At 33.6% G+C, this 26,701-nt stretch overlaps 1 protein-coding gene across 9 annotated transcripts in view; it reads left to right on the top strand.

The window, feature by feature from the left end:
* The window catches only part of ADGRL2 (adhesion G protein-coupled receptor L2), a 691,023-nt gene that overhangs the window by 626,609 nt on the left and 37,713 nt on the right, over positions 1-26,701 (top strand). For 3 of the 9 annotated variants that reach the window (XM_063624182.1, XM_063624181.1, XM_063624183.1), the window contains 7 exons: positions 8,036-8,145; positions 13,338-13,349; positions 14,273-15,073; positions 21,469-21,762; positions 22,296-22,399; positions 23,227-23,412; positions 24,256-24,294. In XM_063624182.1, the coding sequence (XP_063480252.1) occupies positions 8,036-8,145; positions 13,338-13,349; positions 14,273-15,073; positions 21,469-21,762; positions 22,296-22,399; positions 23,227-23,412; positions 24,256-24,294 (1,546 nt within the window). The remainder of the gene's footprint in view (positions 1-8,035; positions 8,146-13,337; positions 13,350-14,272; positions 15,074-21,468; positions 21,763-22,295; positions 22,400-23,226; positions 23,413-24,255; positions 24,295-26,701) is intronic. The other 6 variants (XM_063624180.1, XM_063624188.1, XM_063624185.1 and 3 more) reach the window with 2 other exon arrangements.

Here is a 26,701-nt window from a genome sequence, read left to right on the forward strand (position 1 = left end):
AATTCCTATTCTATTAATTAAAGAACAGATTCATATTGCAATAATTCATCTGTAGATATTCTGTTTGTTTAGCGTATACAATTCACTTAAGGATGTGGTTTAAGCTCTTCCAGGAAATCCTGTGTATGCTTTGTTTATACTTGGTACTATGACAAGGAGTATCATTAGATGATACCTTGGTACCTTGGAAGCATTGATTTCACCTCCAAAAAGTGAGCACTTTTAACTGAGACAGGAAGTAACTCAGGAAAAAAAAAAGTCTTACCATTGCTAGTATTTTGTAATTGAAGTTTAATAAATAAATAGCCACTAAAATATTTAAATTGATGAAGCAATCTTCATCAAAGATGCAGACTCAATAAAGGATTGAACTAATTCTTTAATTAGTAACTATAATTTCAAATTTAAGCAAACTTTAATTTTTTAGTTTCTGTCATGATATACTGAGCTTTTCTGTTGGAATGCTGGAGTATTTGTTCAAGGCGGTAGATTTTGCATTTTTAATCTTCCTTAGAACTGTGGTGAATAATGGCCCCTGGCAGGAGATAATGAAATTTTCTTAATTTATATTTTCAAGAAGAAGCTTCAATTGAAAATGGCATCCTATGGCCTGGAGACATAGCTCTAGTGCAAGTTTCAGGGGAGCTGCAATAATAATGCAGTGCCATTGGTGACGGGGAACGATGGGACAGTGAAGAAGTAATTTAAGGAAGAAAAGAAAATGCACCAAAGCTTTATTGTAGCATATCTAATGATCTGCTGAAGATTCCCAATGGTTTTTGGAGCATGACTGGAGAAACTAATGTTATCTTGCCAAAACAGAAGCCCCTGCTTAATCAGCAGAACAAGACTATTGATTAAAACACCTATCACAATAGATTACACATGGAATCTCATCTCCATACTTTGCACTTGGTAAAGTGTAATAATGAGCATAAGATAATCAAAAGAAGAATAAACGCAATTTGTTGGGCATTGTACAATTCAAGATTAGAGTTGGAATGGAAACAAATTTGCATGAATAGTTGAGCCTGTTTTTAAAGCTGTACACAGGAAAGAGTATGCACAATGCAGGGACTACTGTGGAAGAGTAAAAGATGTTCTGCTTCTTTAAGGTTTGCAAATCTGTCCATCTTACATAGGGGACATTGTTATTATTGGTATTTTTGGTGGTGGTGGTGGTGGTGGTAATTTATATTTCTTGATGTTTGTTACCCAGGTATTGTGCAGAGAGTTGCCTGCACTATCCCATTTAACCTTAACAAATTTCTAAAGAAGATACTACGTTTTACAGATGATAAAGCTAAGGTTGAAAGGTTTAATACATTGCTTATGGACTCACAATTAAGTAAGCAGCTGACCTGGAACTTACACACCAATTTTTTTCTGATTCTACAGCTTCTGCTTTTAAACACTAATCTTCCCAATTATCAAATGATTTTGCTTTTGAGCAGAGATAAACAGTATGCTATATTGTTTTTTGATACAATTTATTCTGAGAGTATAAGTAATGTGTGCATTGTGCTCTCTTTCACATAGAGTTTTAAAAGATTAAGGAAAGGGAACATATTAATAGTTTGTTTTCATTAATATTTCATTAGTAATGAGGCACTATGTCTCAAAAATAGATAATCTTTCTTGAAAATACTGCTGTTAATCTGTGCATGATATTTTTAAGTAATTTCCATATACTAGTATGTAAATTAATGATAATACACTTTTACAAAATGCCTTTTCATCCTTCACACATTTTTTTGAGAACATTTATCTTGATTTCAAAAAATACTGTGGTTGTCTTAAAAGTTAATATTGAGACCTGAGAACATTGATTACATCTGGAAGATAAAATATACTGTTTGTAATACTTTCACCTTGCCATTTGCAAATTGGGATGGTTAAGTGATGCCTTAGCTATTTCTTAAAATCTTTTTTGAAATATATGTTGTGCACAAGCCTGGGCAATATCACCAACTTTAAATACTTACCCTAATTTTTGTAATCAGCAAATATATTGGTAGGAAGTAAATTAATAAACTATTAATCTTCGAATTTATTTGTTACAATTCAGCTTTTACATATGCATATTTGGCTTCATTCCAGAATTGAACCATTGAAACCCTCACCCCCACACCTGTAGGGTAGAAAGACTACAGGGATGAGTTTTTAAACCATGATTAAAATTCAGTGTTTTGGGCCAGACATGGTGGCTCATGCCTGTAATTCCAGCACTTTGGGAGGCCGAGGCGGGCGGATCACCTGAGGTCAGGAGTTTGAAACCAGCCTGCCCAACATGATGAAACCTCGTCTCTACTAAAAAAAAAAAAAAAAAAAAAAAATTAGCCAGGCGTCATGGCACATTCCTGTACTCCCAGCTACTCAGGAGGCTGAGGCAGGAGAATTGCTTGAACCTGGGAGGCAGAGGTTGCAGTGAACGAAGATCGTGCCACTGCACTCCAGCCTGGGTGACAGAGCAAGGCTTTGTCTCAAAAAACCAAAAAACAAACAAAATTCAGTGTTTTGTCCCATTTAAACTAGTTTATGGCCTATAAAGCAAGACTTTGGATTTTCTTTGTTGTGGTTGACGGATTTTATTAAGTTTTACGAATTTTAATGTCGGAAATAATACTTTTATTCTGGTATTTGAACTTAATAATATTAAAAGGTTTTATCATTGGGTTTATTTTAGTTATATTTGGAATTCTCAGGTTGAGTGTTGTACTGTATATACTTTAGAATAGTAAGAAAGGTCTTTAAAATTGTAGTCAGAAAGTTGCAACCAGAAATTATATATAGGTGATATTTTGTGCGTTTTTAACCCAGTGATGTGAAATAATGATTAAATCTTTGTCTTTATATGCCAAATTTGAAAATTTTGGAAATGTGACTAGAAAAATACTAAAAATGATTATATGTTTAGAATTTGGGACTGAGTGCTTATGTAGTTTTATGTTTATTTTCTACTTAGTATTTAATCATGAATTATATCCTGGAAATGGTTTTTGTTCCTTGTTTTTGTTTTTGAGACAGGGTCTCATTATGTTCCCTGGCCTGTGCTTCAGTGATGCCATCCTCCCACCTCGGTCTGCCCCAAGTAGCTGGAACTACAGGCACATACCACCACACCGGGCTAATTTTTTTTAACTTTTTGTAGAGATGGGGTTTTGCCATGTTACCCAAGCTGGTCTTGAACTCCTGGGCTCAAAAGATCCTGGCCCCGTTGCTCCTGCCTCCCAAAATGCTGGGATTATAAGCGCGAGCAATAGCGCCTGACCCCGAAATTGTGTAGACATTATTTGCAAGGCCTACTTATGCCTCTAAGTTCTCTCTAAAAACAACTGTATTTATTGCCTTCCTAGAGTTGAGCCACTTTATTAAAATTTATTTTGAATAAATAAGTCAAAGATTGAATATAGAAAAATTGGCAATGATTACAATGGGTCATATTTTTCTGTTATTTTTCATGACATACTTCTGTAGGACATAGTATATTTTTACCTATTCTCAAAAGTTTTATTTCCAATTTTAGTGTTTCGTTAGCACATTTTTAGCAAAACATTATACTTCTTATCTGTTAAAAAATTGGTTCATATGTGATGTATACATGTACTCAGATATTATACTTATTTCGATTCTCCATGTTAAGAATTGATGAATAACTAGATAGCTTGCTCAAAATTAGAGCAACTAAAACTCTTGATTTCTACACTTAGAATTAGCAAGAAGACATCTTAACATTGTAAACTGTATTATGTACTTCTTACATAAATTGTACTCATCACTTGTTTTCTGTTTCACTTGTTTTACTAAGTTTTATAGAGCAAAATCATGTTTTGCCATTCATATTTATTCTTTAGTAAAGTATCTAAACCTATCTTGTTTTAACCCTGTGGCTCTTACACAAGTTGCAGTGATCAGAATCAACTGCAAAACTTGTTAAATCTGAGATGGCTGGGTTTCCACTTCCAGAGTTTCTGAACCTGCCAATTTTTGGTGGAGATTAATAATTTGTATTTCTTTTCTTTCTTTTTTTTTGACGGAGTTTCACTCTTATTGCCCAGGCTGGAGTGCAATGGTGCAATCTCGGCTCAGTGCAACCTCTGCCTCTCGGGTTCAAGCAATTCTCCTGCCTCAGTCTCCCGAGTAGCTGGGATTACAGTCATGCGCCACCATGCATGCCTGCGTGGCTAATTTTTGTATTTTTAGTAGAGACGGGGTTTCTCCATGTGGGTCAGGCTGGTCTGCAAATCCCGACCTCAGGTGATCCACTCACCTCAGCCTCCCAAAGTGCTGGGATTACAGGCGTGAGCCATCATGCCCGGCCAATAATTTGTATTTCTAACAAGTTTTCAGCTGATAGTGGTGCTGTTAGTATGAGGACCACATTTTGAAAACTACTGCTTTCACTATCTTAAGTCATCTGTTCATCTTTATAAATATAAAATGAAATAAGACCAGTTATTTGAAAGTTGAAGTGTTCAAAATATATTCTAGTATCTCTTTCTTTATGATGAACCGTAATTGTAGTTCCTTCAAATTGTAGTAAAAGGTCTACTCATTAAACCCTATTTTTTCTCTTTTGCCTTGTTCTCATTCATACCGATTTTTTATGCTTAATGTGTAAGAAAATTGTAGGTTATTAACGTAATAAACCCACATGGTATTACCAAAATATACTGATATTTTGATTGTTAAAACAATGATACCCTTATTGGTAAAGAAATCTTCTTCTGTAGAGGAAGAGAGAGAAAGTCATGCCAGGAATTGTGCCCAGTACTGAGAATACAAACGACTAAACACTTTTTCTTTCTTGGCTTAACTCTACCTTTTTGCTTTCATTAGTATGAGAACTTGAAGCTGAGCCCTTGGCGGGAATTTACTTTGCTTCTGTGGATAAGTAATTGCTTTCTTTCTGGATCTTTTTAAACGATAGCAATTTACAGTTTTATAATCTTACCAACAGCATATTGTTAAGGAATTTTCAGATTTTTCTTAGTATTAATAGCTCACATTGGGTGTTTCCCAATGTCTTTATTGTCTCCTCACTCTCTATTTGGAAACTTAATGCTGCTTGCACCCTTTATAAAGGAATATAAATGCCTGTATTTTTATTTCTGTAATTTGGGCCTCTAAAAGCTTAGATTCATTTCCACGAATCAAGATACTGGCAATGCAAAGCTCTAATTTTCTTGTACTTTTTACAGTTGGGTTTCTCTCCTTTCTGACCCTTAACTGTTTTAGCTCTAAATTTTCCATTTTTCTGAAGATTAATTTCTTGCACTTCTGATATCTCTGTGTATATAAACATACGAAATTTTCAAATTTAAAATGAATGTTTTTTATATTTTGGGAGGCCCTGAATTCTAGAATTTTTAATAATTTTATTGCAGGAGCTTCATTAAATCAGTTTTGCTTAAGATTATAGTTGTAGAATTAATACGTTTTGCTGTCTTAAAGTGGATGCTTTGTGTAATGTGATTATTTAAATCAATAAAAATTATGTGGTTGTTATAAATAATCATAATTGCTTTGACATTAATTTGAACCTGTAATTGGTCAGAGGACTACTGCAAAGTTTTTCAGAAAGAGAGTAAATATGGACAGTTATTTTTTATTATGGTGTTGGTCCTTTTTCAAACAAAATGTAATGGAAACCAGAATGCTTATATACTTCCTGCAGAACATACCATGACATTGAGAAACATACAGTAAAAATCTCTAACCCTGTACTAGTTATATTCATTCATCCAATTACTTCTGGTGGAAAAAATCTGGGCAATTTTCAATGTATTCTTTATTTTTGAAAAAAAAAAAAAAAATATATATATATATAAATTGCCAAATCCTTTGAGTTACTTTCTCCTTCACCTTAATAGCAAAGTCTTTCATGTTCTTGGTCCATTTCAACTTTGAGTACAATTCCCTCTCTCTCCCACCAGTTGCTAGTTTGTTGATATGAGAGGAGCCTTTTGTGAGAAGGGAAGGTTGATAAACTAAATGAAGAGTTTACTCACAATAGAAATTGTTATTTGGAGGGGTTTTTGTAATCATATTTAAATACCATTCAAAACCTAACAGTTTGGTTGAGTAGTTATAAAATGTATACTGTGGGAGTATCTGAAAGGGATATCTAACACACAGTTGTTTATCTTTCTTCATTTCTGAGAGGTGTGAGGGTGTGATAAACGGAAGATCACTGTAGGTATGAATAAATACAAAGAAGGAAATGAAAGGACTTTTGTTTTTAATGGGACCAAGTTAGTGATTGAGGATTTCTGGCAGATCAAGAAACTAAAAAAGCAGTGAACTGTCTTGTTGCTGCAAAAGTTTAAAAAAGAAGAAAAATGAAACATCAGAATTATGTTTATTAGTTGGGAACATTAGTTATTGACCTATTGAGGAACTGTAAACCTACCTCTTGTCTTGAATTTTAGGATGTGAAATAGGTTCTGTGATTCATGTTAAAATAATTCGTTTACACTAAGTGGTGAACCACGGGCAAATTTCTTCAGATGAGTGAACCAAATTAAGAGAAATACAGAATAATGACAGGAAAACATATGTTACAGAAGACTGTGACACTATACCATTTACATTATTTACCTTCTTGAAAATTACAGTATATGGTATATTTCTAAAAAACTGCTATGCTCTATTATAATCATGATAAAAGTTATTTATAATTTATTTAATATTTGAGTCTTGTTTGAAGTTCATTGTAGTATACTTTGAATTATAAAATTTACCTATTTAATCCTGTAGTTTTCAGGCTTTGCTGCTCTTCAAGGAGAAAGCCTAGTTTTGAGTTGAAATGGCACCAAAGTATACGACTGTTCCTACCCATCTTTAACATGATTCACCTTCTACTGCCCTTTAGTTAGTGGTGCTAGAAACTGGGATGCTTTTTCAAAATTCTTTATAGTGCTGTTTTATAGTTCAGTTATTTTATGCACTATCGAATATGTGGTATTCCAACTGTTAAATAAATGTTGTTATAATGTTCTTGTTCTGCTTGATTTGCCTTCTTAATGTATGTGCTATCAGAAAATACAATAAAAACCCTGAAAACATTCCATTCATTAGGTTATACTCAAATAAAAGAAATAGTTCTTGCCTTTACAAAAGTTATGAAAAGACCTTTTGGACAAATTCATAGAACTTACATATCATTTTATCTGGAATTCTAACCTATTTCTAATATTCTTGGTGAATTAATGACATTGCAACAATAAGAAAATAATTCCTTATAACAATAATTAGAACATTCTAGGCATCATGTTAGTACAACATTCTTTTCAATGTTATATTTTAGGGAGTGCTGGTGTTGAACCGAGGTACATAGTCATCTCATTAATTATATAGGCACATTGATCTATGAATAGAAAGAGTAACAATAATGCTTAGATATTACCTATGTGCCAGAACATTTTTCTAAATCCTTTAAATGCACTTTTATCATTTATGTGGACCATAGCATATAAGGTGAGCTCTACTAGCTTAGCTTCTGGTATTCCAGAAAGTATGTACAATAAAGAACTTCACACCTAACTGGATTTAGAGGATAAAATTAAAATCCTGGCTCCTTATTTGTTTTGTGTTGTCAAAAACTTCCTGCTGAGAAATTCAAGTTTTGACTCTTACATTTCTGTTTAGTTATAGGACCATTTTAAAAAATTGTAATCTTAATTCTTAAGTATGATGCCTAATATCCTAGTAAGATATTTGTTGTTCTTGTTGTCGTTCAGTTCATGTTGAATATATCAAAAATTAAAATGTATAACAGAATAATAGGAAACTGTTGGCCATTTTTTTTTACTTCTAGTTAAAATTTAGTGTGACCCATGATAACACTGTATTACAACATAAAGAAAACAAAACTCTTATAAAGTATTTAATAATGTAGAGTAACAACGTCACTTGAATTTTTGTTTTATGTTTCTAGTTGCTTAAAGAAAATGGGAAAATCTTCTATGTTATATTTAAGTGAAAATAATCAAATAAATTATGTTACACAAGTTTGATACATTTTGTTTTTCAGGTGCAACAATCGAACACAGTGTATAGTAGTTACTGGGTCAGATGTGTTTCCTGATCCATGTCCTGGAACATACAAATACCTTGAAGTCCAATATGAATGTGTCCCTTACAGTAAGTATGCAGTTTATATTTTTGTACACTTTGCCCAGCATTACTCGTTGATGCAGAAAGACTACACATGTGAAAGAAGCATATGTTTATGGCCTACAAAACCATTATGCATGCAGAGCACTAACAGACTTGGGCCTCCAATTAGCTTCATGAACTGTGGAAGGAAGCCATAGTGTGATGCTGGCCAAGTGTCTGTCTGTGTTCTTAAGTGTTTGGCTTTTAAGGCTAGTGTTTTTCCAGAAAACAAACTTGAATTAGCTATTCAATACAGCTGATAGAAATCTGTACTTTTGCCCAATACCAGTTGCTGACAAATTGGTTTGGCTCACAGTTTTCTAAAGAAGGAATTGACTTCAGTTTTAATCGTGAGCTACTTGAATGGCTACCTGCTGTTGTAGTAACTTTAGTGCTGGGTAAAAGCTACCATTGCAGTAACTGAGGCAAGTGCTTTACTTTTTGTTCTATTGTCTTTAAGGGAGCATTTCTTTATGGGATTCAATGATGAAACCTTAATGCTAAATAAAATAGATATAGTATAACCTTGCACATGGTTCTATTTTTAATTTTGCAGCATCATTTTTAAGATCCTACAGATGGATATTTAAAATTCAATTGAAAAGTTTATAGGTAGGCTTCAGCCAGTAGTCAAATTTTGTGTAGTTTTCCTTCTAATCTCAGAATTCGTACTTCAAAATTGTATTCTATACTTTCAATTTTAAAAATCTTAGCATTTTAGACAACTTAAGTTTGAATATTACCTGAATTTCACAAGCTAGTTTGATAGTATTGTTGTCTTCTTTGCTTTTTAAATTATAGAAAAGATAGAGATGTCATTTAGTCATGTTAGTTCATAGGCATTTGAATTACATGTTTTTTATCAGCAATTTTGCTGATTTGAGACTGTTTTTGTACACTTTCCTCCTTTAAAAAAAAGGATTTGCCAAATAATGAAATTGCTCTTTCCAGAACCTCAAAAGCTAGGTCATTAGTTCTGACAGATTTATATGTTCAAACTATCAATATTTCTAAAACCAAAGGGCCAAATTCTGATAGATCTGCAGTGTCCAATATGGTAGTAATACATTCTGACTCATGCTGTGAAGGCACTCGCCATCTTTTCTCTGACACAGTTTTGACAAATTGGCTTTTTGTGTCATCAGTTAAAGGCCAAACACAGATTATCTTTTCATCCCTGCTCTGTGTTCCTGTGTTACTGTGAAATGGATGCTTTTTATGTTTTCAGTATTTTCTATACCGTTTGTAGGGTTGGAAGCCTACTGAGTACACTGATCTTTATATCATTTCTCCTGTGTAGTGTTGGTGGCTTACGTAATCATTCTCCTGTGCCACTAGAGGAACATTGTATTCTTTTGACCTAACCAAAATTTTGTTCCTTAAAGTCACTTTCACTTGGATTTAGCATGGTTTCTGTCCTCAAATTAGAGAAGAAATACAGCATCCATTCCCAAACAGTGGAATCAGTCAGAGCTGCCAAGAATTGTCTTTCTGGAGCCAGTTCCTGTAACCTAGTCTATAGACCAAGAACAGTGTTAAGCAAATATTATTTTCAGACTCATAAGCTATTTCTTGTGCTGTTTAAGAAAGGAAAGTGTGGATATCTTCTGGAACATCTAACTTGAAAAATTTTACTTTTTCAGTTCCCCAGAAGTATTGTACATTGTGTGCTAAACTTGCAAATAGCTATACTCAGAGAAGTATTTGTTCCTTTTAGTTTTTGTCTTTTAATTTAAAAAAATCAGTAATTAATTTGCTGTTACCTTTCTAGACGTTTGCACGAGGCAGAAATAAGTCGATGGGTTTTTTTTTTTTAATCACTCCTTGCTAAAGAATAAAAGTAATTATAATTCCTATATACTCTACAGTAGTGACACTCTATAAATTGCATGGTTTCAACTAATATTAAAATATAACGCAAAGAGTCTTCTTAGATTATTCTAATCATATGTAGGACAGTGTCTTATCTCTTTTTCCCATTTTCCTCACCTTTTGTTTCTTTGTGCCTTTGTCCATTGTATTCATTCCTTATACTTTCTTTTAGTTTAAGCCTTTAGCTTTCACTTTCTCCTTAATTTAGTAGTGTTTTTATATTTTGTAACATTTGCATACCTCTTTTACACGTTACTTAGTTGATAAAATTGTCACCATCAGATAACATTTATTATGTATTTTTTGCCACTTGGCTTTATAACATTTTCTATCCACAGTAAATCCTCCAGGATCTTATATATTCCAATTAAGTCCTATTATAAAACAATTTCAGAAGGTTTTCATGACTTCTGAAAATTTTAAAAGAAATTTGCTCAACAGAGAACATTAGAAATGCTGTTACTTTGTTTACTTTAGTACGTTTATAAACAGGCACGTGCATTATATGTGATGCTTGTACTTGCCCAGTTAATATCCATGTCAAAAGTGTACGTATACAGGGTATCCATTGTCATTGCCAGACTGTTAGGAATTGCATATATTTATATTTGAAAGAAGTCGTAAAGATCTTGGAGGATAAAGCAGAGTAATCAGATTGGAATTTTGCATCCTGTAGGCAGGATTTGGTTTTGATTTTTGTACCTCTTATTTCAAAGTATCGTTGTAAAACTACTATAATATTAGCCATAAATTTTATTTAATATGAAAAATAGCCATTATTATTGATTAAATCACTATTAATGAATAAACATGTGAGATTATTCAATGAAATAGTGTGTCACTTCACATACAGAGTATGTAGGCTGTGTAGTTAGTTTGGGTTAATTTCTTGTCTTGCATATCCATGTAGTCCTCCACTGTGGGTCATATACTTGTATGTTTGGTCTAAGGAAAAGTAAGTGTGTTGTTAATTCATACGGCTCTTAAGACAAGTTGTAGTATATATTTGGCATGTGATAGAGAATACTGATTATATTAATTTTATTGTATTTTTGTACTCTTCTACTGATGGAATTTTGGCTGGTTTCACAGATATCTGTCCTTTTGATTTTCATAAAAATAATAACGTAAGGACTTTTTTGTTGTAAAGAGCAATATTTTCCTTATATGATTCATTAATCATCAAAGGTTTATAATGTTTTAAGTCTTTACTTTTGAGTGTTACTTACTTTTCCACAGAATTATAAAATATATATAATATATAATTTATATTTATTTTCCTTTAATATGTGATATCAATTAAATCTCAAGTAAATAAAGACTTTGATATTCTGTTCACTAACTACCTTGTAATTCTAGTTTATCAAATAATAAAATTTAGCTATTTTCAATGAATGGAAAGCAAAATACACTTTCTACATCTTTTATTGAACTTGTTTTAAGTTCTTTTTTAAATAAACATTTTAAAATGTATTATTTCCATCCTTTACATTTAATTTATTTCAGTAAAATTATCCTTTCCTTAGGGGAAAAAAGCGTACAGCTGTATGTAAATGTAGTTTGAGTAGTCACAACGCTAATCATTTCTCTTATCCTCATTTTCTCACCACGCCCTTCCGTTATTGATTCTAAGCAGGTATAATATTGCTCTTCTCTGAGGAGTAATTTTAGGACTAGTGGTTTATACAAAAGTGTTGTTTTCAAGACAGTAATGTTGAATTTCTTGTTTTTCAGATGTAGTCAGAATTACACATTATAGAGCAAGTATGTTTCCTGAAAGTGGTTACATAGACTAAGTTGATTGGGGAAAGTTGTAGCTTAATGTGGAAAGTTGTATGCCATTCCTATGGCAAAAATGTTCGTGTGACTTTTTTCCCATAGGTGTTTCAGAAGGTCAACATTTAATCTTGATGAACTATTGTAATTTTTAAAAATTAATCAAACTAAGATCTTAATAAAATGTGCACTACTCTGTCTGAGTACATTTTGGAAATGCAGTATTAGCACACCCTAATGCATTTTAACAACAGAAAAGGGAGAAACAGACATCAGTCTTGTCGTTTTATGAAATTTAGGCAACATACTTTAAACCTATATACAATGTAATGTAGTATTTTATGGTTTATAAGTATTAGAATATGGTTTACCAACAAGGATCTTACATAGCCCCCTTCCTAACTACATAATGTTTCTTGAAACTGTAGGAGTTTTTTTTTTTTTTTTTCTCATATAACTCTACTGATCAGGTTTGTTTTATGAAAGCATTTACTTTTTATAAGGTCTGTAGAGTCAAGGTATTTGCTTTGAATGCTCAGTATGATTGTTGTTGCATGCTAGCTTGCTTTCTATGTAAATTGATGATGGTAGAATTGTCATAATAATCTAACCATAATTCTTTCTTCCTTTTTCTCCTTGCCTACTGTGCTTGCTTTTCCCTTGTATGTATTTTGCTTACTTTTTTTTATAGACTTAGTATTACAAGTTTGAGATATATAATATAGAAAATTTAATAAGAATTTTATAATAAAATGTATATGTAAACCTAACTAAGTAAATATACTAATTCTTAGTGGGGAAGAAAGGTACTACCTTACCCTACTTTTCAAAATCTCTGCTGGTGATGGGGGGATATTTATGTATTCCTAAAGAGGAGGCTTTTTGAATGGTTAAAATTAATTTATCTAGGAATAGAAAATAATAGAAAAACAATTGAAACATACTGAGATGCATAATTATGTATTTCTTAGTAAATATCTATGAAAAACATGTAACTACATCAGAATTAAATTTGATCTAAACTCCAAAATTAAGTTATTATTTTTATAAATGTATTTTTCTATTGTTATGCTTATCTAAAGTTAGTTTAATAATTGAGTTCACATAAGATAAATGGGGATGATGTACCTATGCATGCATTTATGTCTATAGAATACATATAGAAAGTAAAACTTGGTAAGAATGCTGAGTGACTTTGGAAAGGCAAGAATATGTATACCATGCATTAGTGAAGAGTTTCATTATTTATTCAGGTACACTAAGTGAAGCAACATGCCAGCATATTTGTGTTGCCTCCTTAATCTCCTAAAATGATTGATCTATATTCTTTTATGTAACTTTAGAATCTTTCTCCTGCTAGGTTTTCCTGTTGTGTGTTTCTCTTTATCCAAAGTAGTACAGCTCTTAATTCTTCCTATATTTAGCATCTGTTACGAATTCAGTCTTAGACTAATAGTCAATTTATTTTAATCTTTTTTCTTTTTTCCTTGCACCTTTTTTATTTTTCCTCCCGATGCTTAAAATAGAAGTGGAGCAAAAAGGTAAATAACATACAGTCTGAACCCCAGCTCCCTGTTATGTGCCTTATGGATGTTAACCTCCTCCCTCCCCTCTCCCCACAACACTCCTGTATTAAAATAATCAGCAGGATCTCATAAATGCCACCTTATAAGGAAGTCATCTGTTTACAATGAAATTGTATGACTGCTAAACCTGGTGATGGGGTAAAAATTCTGAAGTCGGCGAGGGGGAACTGCCCTTTCTCTGTTTCTTTTCTACCCTTTATCTCTTTTTCTGACACCCTTGGATATTTTCTTATAATTAAAGTGTCATCTTGCCTGGCTTCCAGAACCCTCTCCATAGCATGCCATGGTTACAGGGTCTCCTGATTGTTTCATCACTGCTTTTCTTGCATTTACTTTTCTGTGCTCCTAATTGCATTTTCCGAATATTTATGTTCCTCAAATTGAAGCACCTTTGTTTTCAGTCTAACTTATGTAAAAGTTCTAAATAAGTCTTCACATTGGGTTTTCTGTTTGATTTGCCTTATTTCATGGTTTTGCTTTTGGGGGCTCATAGGTGAAGTAGGGGGTTGAAAGGTATAATGTTTGTAATAAAATGAAATATATACTGTTGTGCAAAAGCTCAAACTTTAAAACATAGGTTAACAGATTATAAGATGAAAACATAGCAGAAATTTAAATTGTCAAACCACTTATAAATGATCTTAAACTTACGCTTTTGTTAGTGAAAATAAACATAAACTCCAATTACTTTGTACCCTGATACACTGATTATGCTAACTTTAGAAAAGAAAGGTAGTATTTGTATTAAGTATAAATTTTGGTAAAATTGAATGCTAATAATATGAATTCTTCCCTTTTGATTTGTGATCGCTGAAGCATGTTTGCCTGTGTAATTTTTTAACTTGGCTTAATTTTTGTCTTTTCTCTGTAACTGTTAGTTTTTGTGTGTCCTGGGACCTTGAAAGCAATTGTGGACTCACCATGTATATATGAAGCTGAACAAAAGGCGGGTGCTTGGTGCAAGGACCCTCTTCAGGCTGCAGATAAAATTTATTTCATGCCCTGGACTCCATATCGTACCGATACTTTAATAGAATATGCTTCTTTAGAAGATTTCCAAAATAGTCGCCAAACAACAACATATAAACTTCCAAATCGAGTAGATGGTACTGGATTTGTGGTATATGATGGTGCTGTCTTCTTTAACAAAGAAAGAACGAGGAATATTGTGAAATTTGACTTGAGGACTAGAATTAAGAGTGGTGAGGCCATAATTAACTATGCCAACTACCATGATACCTCACCATACAGATGGGGAGGAAAGACTGATATCGACCTAGCAGTTGATGAAAATGGCTTATGGGTCATTTATGCCACTGAACAGAACAATGGAATGATAGTTATTAGCCAGCTGAACCCATACACTCTTCGATTTGAAGCAACGTGGGAGACTGTATACGACAAACGTGCCGCATCAAATGCTTTTATGATATGCGGAGTCCTCTATGTGGTTAGGTCAGTTTATCAAGACAATGAAAGTGAAACAGGCAAGAACTCAATTGATTACATTTATAATACCCGATTAAACCGAGGAGAATATGTAGATGTTCCCTTCCCCAACCAGTATCAGTATATTGCTGCAGTGGATTACAATCCAAGAGATAACCAACTGTACGTGTGGAACAATAACTTCATTTTACGATATTCTCTGGAGTTTGGTCCACCTGATCCTGCCCAAGGTAAGCATGTTTACTTGCTAATGCTTATGTCGTTTTGTGAAAAGCATTTTTCTTTTTAAAGACTTCTTAATTTTTTTTTCCTATTTTCTTCCCCTTTTCATAGTTAAAGGACAAAGGACAATGTTGTGATACATTTTAGCCTTATTATGGTTCGTTTTCTTTTTCTCAATTTCTTCATTTTAATGTTGGCTTCAAGAAATTGTGGCATTTATTGGTCAGTTTAAACTTTTTTCATTGCTAAAAATATAATACTAACCAGAAACCTGTTAGCAATGTTTTGTTTGATTGTTTTCCCCTTCTTGACTGCTAAATTGATTACAATCTATGTGCAGACATTTTAACTTCTTGGCGCCAGTGTTTAAAGGAAACGTGTGTTAGGAAGTCCCAGGAGAATGGCTAGGCTTGATGTACAATGCCAGATACATGCGTTCTAAAGTTTTGGTGTCTGTTCTCTGAGTAGGAGAGGGAGCCATCCAATATTTTTCTAGATTATCATGTAAAATTACATGTTTTTATTTTCTGATAAATTAGTGACAGTTTTAAGTCAATATTTCTGTGACTTTAACAATCACATGAACCAAGCTTTAAATGATCCCAAGTGTTGACTTGTGATGACAGATATGCTAGCATTGTGTGATTTGTATTCTCTTTATGGAGGATCATGACTTTAGAAAGTAATGCTAAATTTTTGGAAATATACTTTGGTTTATTAAGTGAGTTCAATTTTGTGGGAAATAATTTTTGATGATAAATGAATACTTCATTAAAACAAGATTATCTCATACTCATGATGAAAGAATAACTTGTTAATGTATTATTATAGAGCTTGCACTGTTTATAAGTCTTCTATTTGAACAGTGTGTGTTTAAGATCTGAATTAATATCCTAATTTACTGTGTTAATCTTGAAATTATTGCATTATTTCAAAATTTTAGGAACTAGAAAGTTCTTTGGAGTGATTAAATTAGTATCTTCAATAGGGTGGGGTAGAGACTAATATATTTTTTCTTCTCTTAAAGCAATGCAAGTACACACACTTAAATATGTTCATAACAAACACATACCCATACATATTTTAAGATATGCTGTTAATCAGTTTTAAATATTGTCATACGGTCAGGACCTCAAAAGCAGAAGTCACAGCTCTTTGTCTTGGAATTTCTAATTTGAGTCATTGTAGAATACCAAAATATGTGAGTTTTGTTCATATAATAACAATAATGATCCACTGACTTAGTGTACAGCCCCTTTTTCCCTAAATCAGTTTATGTTTGTATTTTTTGGCTTCTAGTTGTAGCAGTAATGTTCATTGTTAAATTTATAACAATGAAATCTTCTTTTAGGGCATGTAGTTTTATTGATAGTGTCTTGGAATCATTTATTTAAAAAGGTATACATATGTTGCTCATGAGGCAGCAGTTTGATTTGTTTCGTCTACTTCAATTGTATTTCCAAAAGCTGCTACTACAGTAGTGCTTCTTTATCCTATAGGTTTGTCAAAAGGCAAACTTAAGGCATTGACAAACTTGTATTGGCATTGGCTAAAATTATATTGATCCTTATGTTAACCTTTTTGTAGCCTGTATTAGTCTCACAGTTGTTAGATTTGTCTTGGGTAGCAGTAAATTTTTTGTCATCCTCAGAAAAAAAAGAAAGAAAAAAATGTTTTACAAATTGCAAATTCATAATCAGGCAACAATCTGAAGAATTGTGAGTAAAGTTGAGTATAATTCAGTTCAACAAATAAAAACATTACCCATCTACTTGCCACAAAGTACTTCAGCAAATACAAAGATGGTTAGTAATGTCATCCTCCACATGTGTCATATATTCTAGCAAATAATTTGATCCATTTCAGATGAAAAGTCTTTGATAGTTTAGATGCTTTTGGAAAGAGCAGTTAACAGCCTTGAAAATGAGACGCTTTGGCAGATGTAGCAGCTGTATATTCCTACAACTATGTTTTGTCATCCAAAATAGCCATTCTTAAATAGTCCCAGAACATGAAAATTCATATTGACCCCTTATGCAGCCCTTAGTGATGAAAAGTATTATCTGACCTAAATTTCTCTCACTGCTGTTTGACCCATATTCATTCTCTCTCTCTCTCTCCTTGTAATTTATATTATGCATTTAGAGACTCCCTTCTCCTCTCTCATCCAAGATGTGTGCTACCTATATGCATGTAGGTGGGGTCTTGCAGAAATATTCTGGCCCACAAATTTAGGTCAAACCAATAAGCCACTGTCAGCTTTCCAGAAACAAGATCCAAGAAACTGATAGAACAGAGCAATCAGAGAAATGAGGTTTTTTGCCTGTCATAAAATAGTGATTGATTTATTTTGCTGAAATTCGTAGTTCAAGTCCTCTGTGCTGGATTTGCTATCACATATATGGCCAAGGCATAAATTGTGCTGTGAAATTATCCATTCGTTTTTTTTCATTATCCATATCATTTTTCATTGTGGACTGTTTAATAATATATTAGCTTCAATACTTTTTCCCATTTATAAATCCAAGCCTTTTCATTCCTAAAAGCACACGCATATTATTTTTGTGCCCTAATCTTTTTTTTTTGGTGAGTTTTGAGCTTTATGTGATCCCTGCATAGTTCATTTGCTCCACTCCCCTAAACGAGGTCTGGTTTTCCTCTTTCACCTTCTGCCTCTCTGGAATGGCCTTAGGAAAAACCCTTTCCAGTCCTGTTTTAACTCTTTTCCATTTCTTAATCTGGATTGCTTTATATTTACTTAATCTGTCTGCATGTGTGATATCCAAATACTATAAAGAAAATGATGTGTTTTTAGTTGGCTTTTGGCGGTTCCTCAACATTTGTGTTACACTAATTAGTGATGTGATACACTTCTGTAATACCAGGAAAAAATTTTTATAAAGAGAGCCAGTTTTGTTTATACATAGCGTAGGATACATACTTCCGGAAATACGTTTTCACTGATAAAGAATGCTGTATAAAAGATGATCAGTGTTTTTAGACAGTGAACAGGGGCAAGTTGAATAGGTGCTCGTTTTTGCTTTACCAAGCTACAGAAACTCTAGAGTTCATTTCATGAACAGTGGATGAGGGTGAGTTCTGGGACCTCACTGAGGAGAATATTACCCTTAGCATAAATGGCTATTGTCTTCAAACCCTTTCATGGAGGAAAACCCTGGTAATAAATAGAAGTTCTTAGTACAGAACCAGAGTAAATTGAACCATTCTGTATGTGTTAGTTAAAATCTTCATGGGTACTTATTAAGCATGTTTATTAGCATCATTTCTTAGGTATTTTGTTTCTACTCAAATGATAAATGGTAGGTAGAATCCTAAGTCAGTGCATGAGTGCATGATATGGCATCAGGATAAATAGAGCTCTATAAAAAAGGGTTTGGATTAGAGTTATAATTCTATTGTGAGTTGTGTTTTCTATTATTATTTATAGGATATTCTTGAGTTTTGAACCTTTTGCCATGTTTCATTATGGAACTTCTCATTGTTTGTTATTCTAGTCTTGAATTTTCTTTCCAAATTGTTATTCTTTTAGAGATTTACACAGAACACCGTGTTAGTTAAATGTTCCCAGGTAACTGCAAGGTTACTTGTTGGATGCTATATTTTTCTACAGTCTATGAAAATCTGTAACTAGGCAAGTAAGATCATAGCATCTAAGAGTATGGGAAAGTGACCTTAAACAAATTACTTAACTTCATCGTTCAGTTTCCTTATCTGTAAAAGGAAGATAATTATAGTGCCTACTTCATGGAGTTGTGATAAGGATTAAATAAGATGATCTGATTATCCATGAATGGTGATTGGCATAGCACCTGGCACATAAATGCTAAATCAACATATGCTTTTATCATTACCAGATGCCCTATTGGGGCCATTTCCACCTGTGGAAATAAATAATAATTTTTAGAAATATATCTGCATTTCTAGCCTTCACATGAGAAAAAAAGTTGCTTTTCTTCTGGTATTGCTAGACTTAAACCTTCAAAATCCCAGAAATTCTACGTGTACCTCTAAAAGATTTAGTTTTTCACTTAAGCTTTATGATCATGTTTATTTTCATGATATCCCAATATTTCACTGATTTATTTTTGAAGAATAAGTTGATTCCGTTTAATCTATTTTGGTGATCAAAAGGTAAAAAGGTGGCTGGGCACAATCGCTCACCCCTGTAATCCCAGCACTTTGGGAGGCCGAGGTGGGCGGATCACGAGGTCAGGAGATCGAGACCATCCTGGCCAATATGGTGAAACCCCGTCTCTACTAAAAATACAAAAATTAGCTGGGTGTGGTGGTGGGTGCCTGTAATCCCAGCTACTCGGGAGGCTGAAGCAGGAGAATGGCTTGAACGCGGGAGGCGGAGGTTGCAGTGAGCTGAGACCACATCACTGCACTCCAGCCTGGTGACAGAGCAAGATTCCGTCTCAAAAAAAAAAAACAAACAAAAAGGTGAAAAGGTATAAAAATAAATTTTCAAAAAAAAAAAAAAAGGAAACATGGCTGTAGAATGTGGCATGAAATTTTGCGCATTTAATTGAGGTCCTTTTATTGTCTACCTTGAGTTGGTTCTTATGAATCTCGACTAATGCTTACCTAACAAATCACTAATTGTAGCATTAACACATATTTCAGTGATTAAATATGTACTAGTTAGTACAGTGTCAAGGGATATATCAGATAGTGTAGCACTCAAGCATTTTGCTCTGCCCCCTTCTTTTTTCTGTTCTGATTCCCGACTCCTCTTTAAGACTTGATTCAGCAGCAGTCATTTGACACTTCTGCAAAAGATTTGTGATGCTTTTGACAAATGTTAATTGAGAAAGCACTGAAAGCCTGGCTGCATTGTAATCAAAAGAAAATTACAGAGGTTTAACAAGATGTCAAGCAAGTGCTTTAAAGAAAAGATAGACAGGTTTGAATAGGTTTCTGCAGCAGCTGGCTAGGCATGATGTTTGACTAATGTACATAGGCATCTCTCATATGGTCAATAAATTATGCCCTGGAAATAAAACACATGCTTTAGAAGTTTCTCTTGAGATAGAGGGGGGAAAAGGAATAAAACGTGTATAGTGTACTTATTGGTAACAAGAAGTATGTAACTACTAAAGAGCTAGAAACATGTCACAGTACTTTTTCGTAGTTTACTCTCAGTAGTGTCAGAATTAATAAAGAAAGATTGATGGACCAGAGCTTAAAATAGTAAACATATCAGTGATAATATGAACTTGTTTTCTAATAAATTCTAATATTCTAGTTTATTATCTCATGTGTAGGTAAAGTGTAAAATAAGTTGATTTTATTAAGATGATTTGAAAACATAGCTATTTTTCATTTGCTCTACTACAATTTAAATTTAAGGCATCATATATATAAGGTTTTAAGAGCCAATAATCTGTAAATGTTGATACAACTTTCGTGTGATTTCCTCCAATAGTTTTTAAGTGTGGTAGTATTAAATTTTTACTGACAGATTTTTGTTGTTTAAATTAATTCAATGGTAATTAATGGAAGAAGCATTGAGATCCACTATTTCTTAAACCCAGTGGATTTAACAGTTTAGTAACATTGGAAGGCAAAAATAACTTTTAAAAATAATGAAAACATTTTTGCTTTTAAATGTGTAACAGTAGTTCTAAATATTCTCTGTTAAGGGTCACTAAGATATGAAGGGTTGGTTTGAATTAGGCATGATTTGATCTGATGCTTTATCTTGGTAAGAGATTCCACCTCTGACTGGAACTAGCTGCTTCCTCATACCTACCTTTTCCAAGGTAACGATGCCGAAGCCTGAGATGTTTCCGTAATAAAACAGCGCAAGCATGCCAAGCTTATCTTCTGTTTGGATCTAATCAGGCATGCTGATCGTGCTCAGGCAAGAACGGCTGCTGGGTGGAAAGATGTCACAGTATTTATTTTCTTGCAATATGTAAAGTGGGTGACTTTAAATTTTTTTATCATCCTAATTATATATAATCACCACAGTTTTGTTAATGCTTTGAATTTGATTGCTTATAGAATGTGAGTTTATACAATAGAATTTTTCTAAATTAAACTGTCCCACGTTTCCTGTTAAACAGTATGTGATGAAGTTATACTTAAACTGTACTGTCACATATTTCATTGAGAAATAAACTTGAGTCATACAGCAAACGCTGTAGTAAAGCCTAAACTACCTACCTTCTCTTAGCCATCAGTATAAGTAAATTGGAATAGATGAAAAGATTTATTCTTACGAGCGATATTGTCAGTAATTCTCATTTCCTTGGTTTGTGGGCAGACAGATGGGTAGGGTTTTGTGTGTGTGTGTGTGCATGCTCACATTCCACGTGTGCATGACTGTGAGTGCAAGTGTGTGTTTGAGATTAATATACTCATCTTTTTTCCATAGTGCCTACCACAGCTGTGACAATAACTTCTTCAGCTGAGCTGTTCAAAACCACAGTATCAACCACAAGCACTACTTCACAGAAAGGCCCCATGAGCACAACTGTAGCTGGATCACAGGAAGGAAGCAAAGGGACAAAACCACCTCCAGCAGTTTCTACAACCAAAATTCCACCTGTAACAAATATTTTTCCCCTGCCAGAGAGATTCTGTGAAGCATTAGACTCCAAGGGGATAAAGTGGCCTCAGACACAAAGGGGAATGATGGTTGAACGACCATGCCCCAAGGGAACAAGAGGTATTTTCTGTAAACAACCATGCATACATTTTTCAATTTAGTAAGTAGGTTCTATTTTACAGTGAAGTGATTTTATTCGAAGAAAGCAGTGTTTACAGTAGCTAACTTTATTTTTGTACTTTGGTAATATAACATCTATGGACAAAGTTTTTTAAACTGTAAAAGTAATTTAAGATCAGGCACTATAAATTACCTCTCCCTTTGAGAAACGTAGGTCAAGCCTGAAATCTTTGCCCCAAGACTCTAGTGAGTCTTCCTTACAGCTGCCTTTCTCATTATAAGCATCACTTTGGATGAGTCCCAAGAAAATTAAGGGTTTTTGTTTGTTTGCTATAAATATATGGTATTTCTATACTGACTTCATATTTACCATTTATAATCTGCATTATACCCTACTTTTTGTCACTTATCAAATACTTGCATTAGAGTTTATTCAAAATTTAACACGCAGAGCAGGATCATCATAGCTGATTTCCCGAATGCATGCAGAGAAATGGTTTCAATTTCACTGTTGTTTTCTACATCTGTTGTAGGAACTGCCTCATATCTCTGCATGATTTCCACTGGAACATGGAACCCTAAGGGCCCCGATCTTAGCAACTGTACCTCACACTGGGTGAATCAGCTGGCTCAGAAGGTTGGTTGGAACCTTTTAATATGACACATTGGTGATTTAGGGCATTAACTTGTAATATAAATAATTTAGCTTTGTGTGTTAAAACCAGCTTTATTGCTCTTTGTTCAGTATAAAAGTAAAAAAAATTATGCATAGTTTTGTCTGTAAACTATTTATTGAAAGTTACATATATTTGAGGGTATCCTGTTCTCTATGTTAAGCTTTTTAGTGAGTAGTGCTTGTTAATTTCATTCATATTTAGTTCGGTTTCTTTTGATGTTCATAAGACAAACTGCATTCACCAATTAAATAAAATATCATTAAGTTTACAACTGAGTCCACCGAATGCAAGCAGATGTTTATGTCACACATGATTATGGTAGAATGAGTAAACTACTTTAAAAGGCATTAGTAACTTTAATATTACAGTGTAATGCAATGCAATTTTTTCTCCTCCTTCATCTACCTTTATGAGGAATAAACATCAGATAATAACCCTCAGTATCATGTTGATTACATACTGACTTAAATTCCATCATTGGAATAAATAAGACTTTAACAATTTTAAATGGTTGCAGTGAAATGAGAGAACTGGCTGAAATTTTTGAGAAGGGATTTCTTTTCCTTTTTATTTCTTTTAAATGCCTGGTTCAGAATTTTGTGTGTGTGTGTGTTGATGATCTAAGAGCCTTGAAACTTCTAAGACGAAGAGAAAGTTATCGGTCTCAATTAGTTGGAGAATTTAACATTCGCAAATTTTTTTCACCACAATAAAGATACTCAAGGAGAACTAGAAGCCATAAACAGAACAAAAAATTTAAATGAGATAATACAAATTGTCGTTTCAGATCAGAAGTGGAGAAAATGCTGCTAGTCTTGCCAATGAACTGGCTAAACATACCAAAGGGCCAGTGTTTGCTGGGGATGTAAGTTCTTCAGTGAGGTTGATGGAGCAGTTGGTGGACATCCTTGATGCACAGCTGCAGGAACTGAAACCTAGTGAAAAAGATTCAGCTGGACGGAGTTATAACAAGGTGGGGAGAACTCTTCTGTTATTTTGAATTAGACACTTGGTATGGCAGCTCTTGTCTTATAGCAGTTGAGAGCCAAATCTTTGGCCCTGGGACATATACTTAGAAGCAAAATTTCTAATTTGGTTCATTTTTCCGAGGAAGAATTACAGTTGAGAAAAGAGCAATGTGCCCTGCCCTCCCAAAAAAGTGTAAATGATGTTAATTACCTGAGAGAGATCTTAGTTGGTGGCAAACTTTATCCATCTGATTGTGGTCAATACTGTCAGTTTATAATGCATTATCTGCACTTGGAGAGATTATATATTATACAGTTGATATACTTTGTATGCTAATACATGGAACTCTTATAGTTGCAGCAAAATTTTGACACATATAGGAATATTAGCCACTGAAGTATTTCTTTGAATGGCAGCTTTTGGAAGAAGGACAAGTTGCTGTCTCCAGGAATATATTGTTATCAGTGCCATTAATTTTTCCTGTTATGACAAAAGTTGGATTGCTACTTTTCATCACACTATAAGTGTTTGTATTAGGTTCATAGGAACCCAAAATCTGTGCCTAATGTGGTTCTACCTGGTGAAAAAATTGACTTTTTTTTTTTTTTACTGCAGTATATATTTTGTCTCTTTTTGTCAACATATTTTAGATTAGTATACTTCGTAAAATAGAATAAAAAACTGTAAATAAGCAGGTTTGGTAGTCAGTGCAGAATCAGACTCCAGAGGACTACTGCATATAAACTTCAAGCTCTGGAACACCAGCTTAATTTTTGAGGATTTCTTCTTTCCTCGTTTTCAGCAGATAAAAATCTAACCTCTGATTTTCTTTTCTTTTACTTAAAAGCTCCAAAAACGAGAGAAGACATGCAGGGCTTACCTTAAGGTATCTCTCCTGTGCTGTCACCCTGCTTTCTCCCTTCTTCAGCTACCTGCCACGCTTTATCATCTTGCTGCATGATCCAATGTATTTCAGTCTTTGATAATTATATAATGTGCCCCATATCAGCTGTACAAATGTTGGCTTTTCACAGGTATATTACTCTCAGAATAAGCAAATAATTTACTTTTAATGATTTCTGCTGTTTTTCCATTCATCCAAAAGTACACGAATTTTAACGAAATATCCTCTTAATTGGAAAGTAATTATGTAATCTCTTTGTTTCCTGTTGTTATCTCTGTGGATTAAAAAAACAACTTGAGTAAAACAGCTATGATATATTCTCGGCAGTTTATCATATCAAAGACTGTATAGTCATAATGTATGTGCATGAAAAAGTCACTGCTTTCTTATCTTTGTGGTATACTCTTAAATAAAATAGGCTTTATTCTGAAATTTTTAGGAGTCATTTCTGGAATCAGGTTGATATGGGGATGGGTTACTGAAAATGAAATATAAATAATTGGACTGTGATATCTATGTATGTTACATACTGTTTTTTATCAAGCTAATAGGAACAGAAAGCCACTGTTGAGCTCAGAATCCCTGTCCATTCCAGCCGGGTTTTCTCCCTGGTAGATCCAAGTAATAGGAGACATGCTGAGGCTAACAGTGGAATTAAGCCATACTGGTTCTGTGTGATAGATCAAAATAATAATACCAAATTGTATTTTGTTTTGTTCTGTGAATTTTAGAAGTTCCTTTTGGGGAGATAGTTACTTTCTAACCTTACTTTTCAGGGGACCATAACCGTGGTAAATCAAACCTTGAAGAACGAATCCATATATTGTGACAAGAAAACAAAAGAACTTTTGTAGTTTCTTAGACAAGAGGGTATTAAAAAGGCATGACTTCACTAATTTTGGTTGGCAAGGTCTAGAAAAAAATGACGTCTCACTAGTTAGTATTGGACATTGTTGAACTTGAGAACTTTACAAGAAAAGGTAGTAGGAAAGTCTGTTTTTAGGTAATAATGGTCTGAAAGTCCCCTTTTAGCCTATTTAATAGGGGCAGAGAAATAACTGCTGAAATCTATAGAATTTTTTTAAACTTCAGTGTTCAGTTCACCTTTAAGGTATTAATGTATGAAATGTAATAATTGGTATGTTGCCCAGGACATACATCTCAGTTGGAAAAGAATAGCTTTTTTTTTCCTTTGGCAGAAAGAGACTACTTGGGGAATATTCTTAGGCTAATGATCATTTTGATCGCACTAGACAAGTACAAATAGTAATAAATAAGGAGTGTTTCAAATTAATAAAAGCATGCCATTAGCAAGTTATGTGTATATGGAGTAAATTTCAGCATGACCTTAATTTCTGACCAGTGTCATTTTCAGTATGTCTCAAATGAGCTTCTCTGTTCAGATAAGACTAATAAAACTCTTTAAATTACAAATCAGAAGCTGACTTACACTATGCAAATGAAGCAAGTTCCCACTTTGTGACAGAGGATTCGTTTGTAACTTAGATTAGAGAGAGGCTCCAGTCTGTATTTCTTGGTGACTAATGAATCTGGCCTCTGCAGACCAATTTCTGTTCCACTCTAGTCAATGGCTGCAGCAGTATCAGTGTGAGCATTTCGACTATTCTATCTCCCATTACAGGGAGAAAAAAAGCCTTTAACGCCACTTGGAAGTATCTTCCACCTGCCAGGAAGGTCGTGGTGGCTCACACGGCAGACAGAACGAGGATATTAAGATGGATTAAGCTAATTAATCTTACTCTGACAGTAGCTTCAAACAACTTTCCCCCCTGTTCATACAGTACCTCACGCTAGCAATTTTTATTGTTGTTCTTTTTGTACAACGTGTGTTCTTTTTCTTCAGTAATTATCAGTAGATCAGAACTATGTGTTTATGAGCATAATGACACATTATGACTGGGTGAATGGAATAGAGTAAATAAACTTAGTGATTTCACCTTTCCAAAGCATAGTCAGTGCGTAGCTACAGAAGGTACTAGTATAAGATCCTGCCTTCAGTTGATTAACTGAGTTATATTTTATTTAATGTTATTTTGTGTAGCAATAAATTAAACCTACATATGTGAATATTTACAGCTTGGGTGTTCATGAAGACTTGATTCTACTTTCCTGTTTTCTTTAACTTATCAGTAGAGGCTTTAATTTTGATTCCTTTCTTTATCCCTTTAAAAGCAGATCATTGTTGATGAATTAAAGTATATGCTCAAGTGTTTTTTAGCTGGACAGAATTGGAAGAGTGAAAATGTTCACAGATAAATTATGAACTTTAATGCCACCTTGTTTTTTTTATTTCAAATGATTATAAGTAGACAGTGTCTATAAGGAATAAATTTGGTTACTATTTTAGTTGAGATTCCAAAAAAAAATA

This window comes from Symphalangus syndactylus, chromosome 12, assembly GCF_028878055.3.
Source record: "Symphalangus syndactylus isolate Jambi chromosome 12, NHGRI_mSymSyn1-v2.1_pri, whole genome shotgun sequence".
NCBI classification, from domain to species: Eukaryota; Metazoa; Chordata; class Mammalia; order Primates; family Hylobatidae; genus Symphalangus; species Symphalangus syndactylus.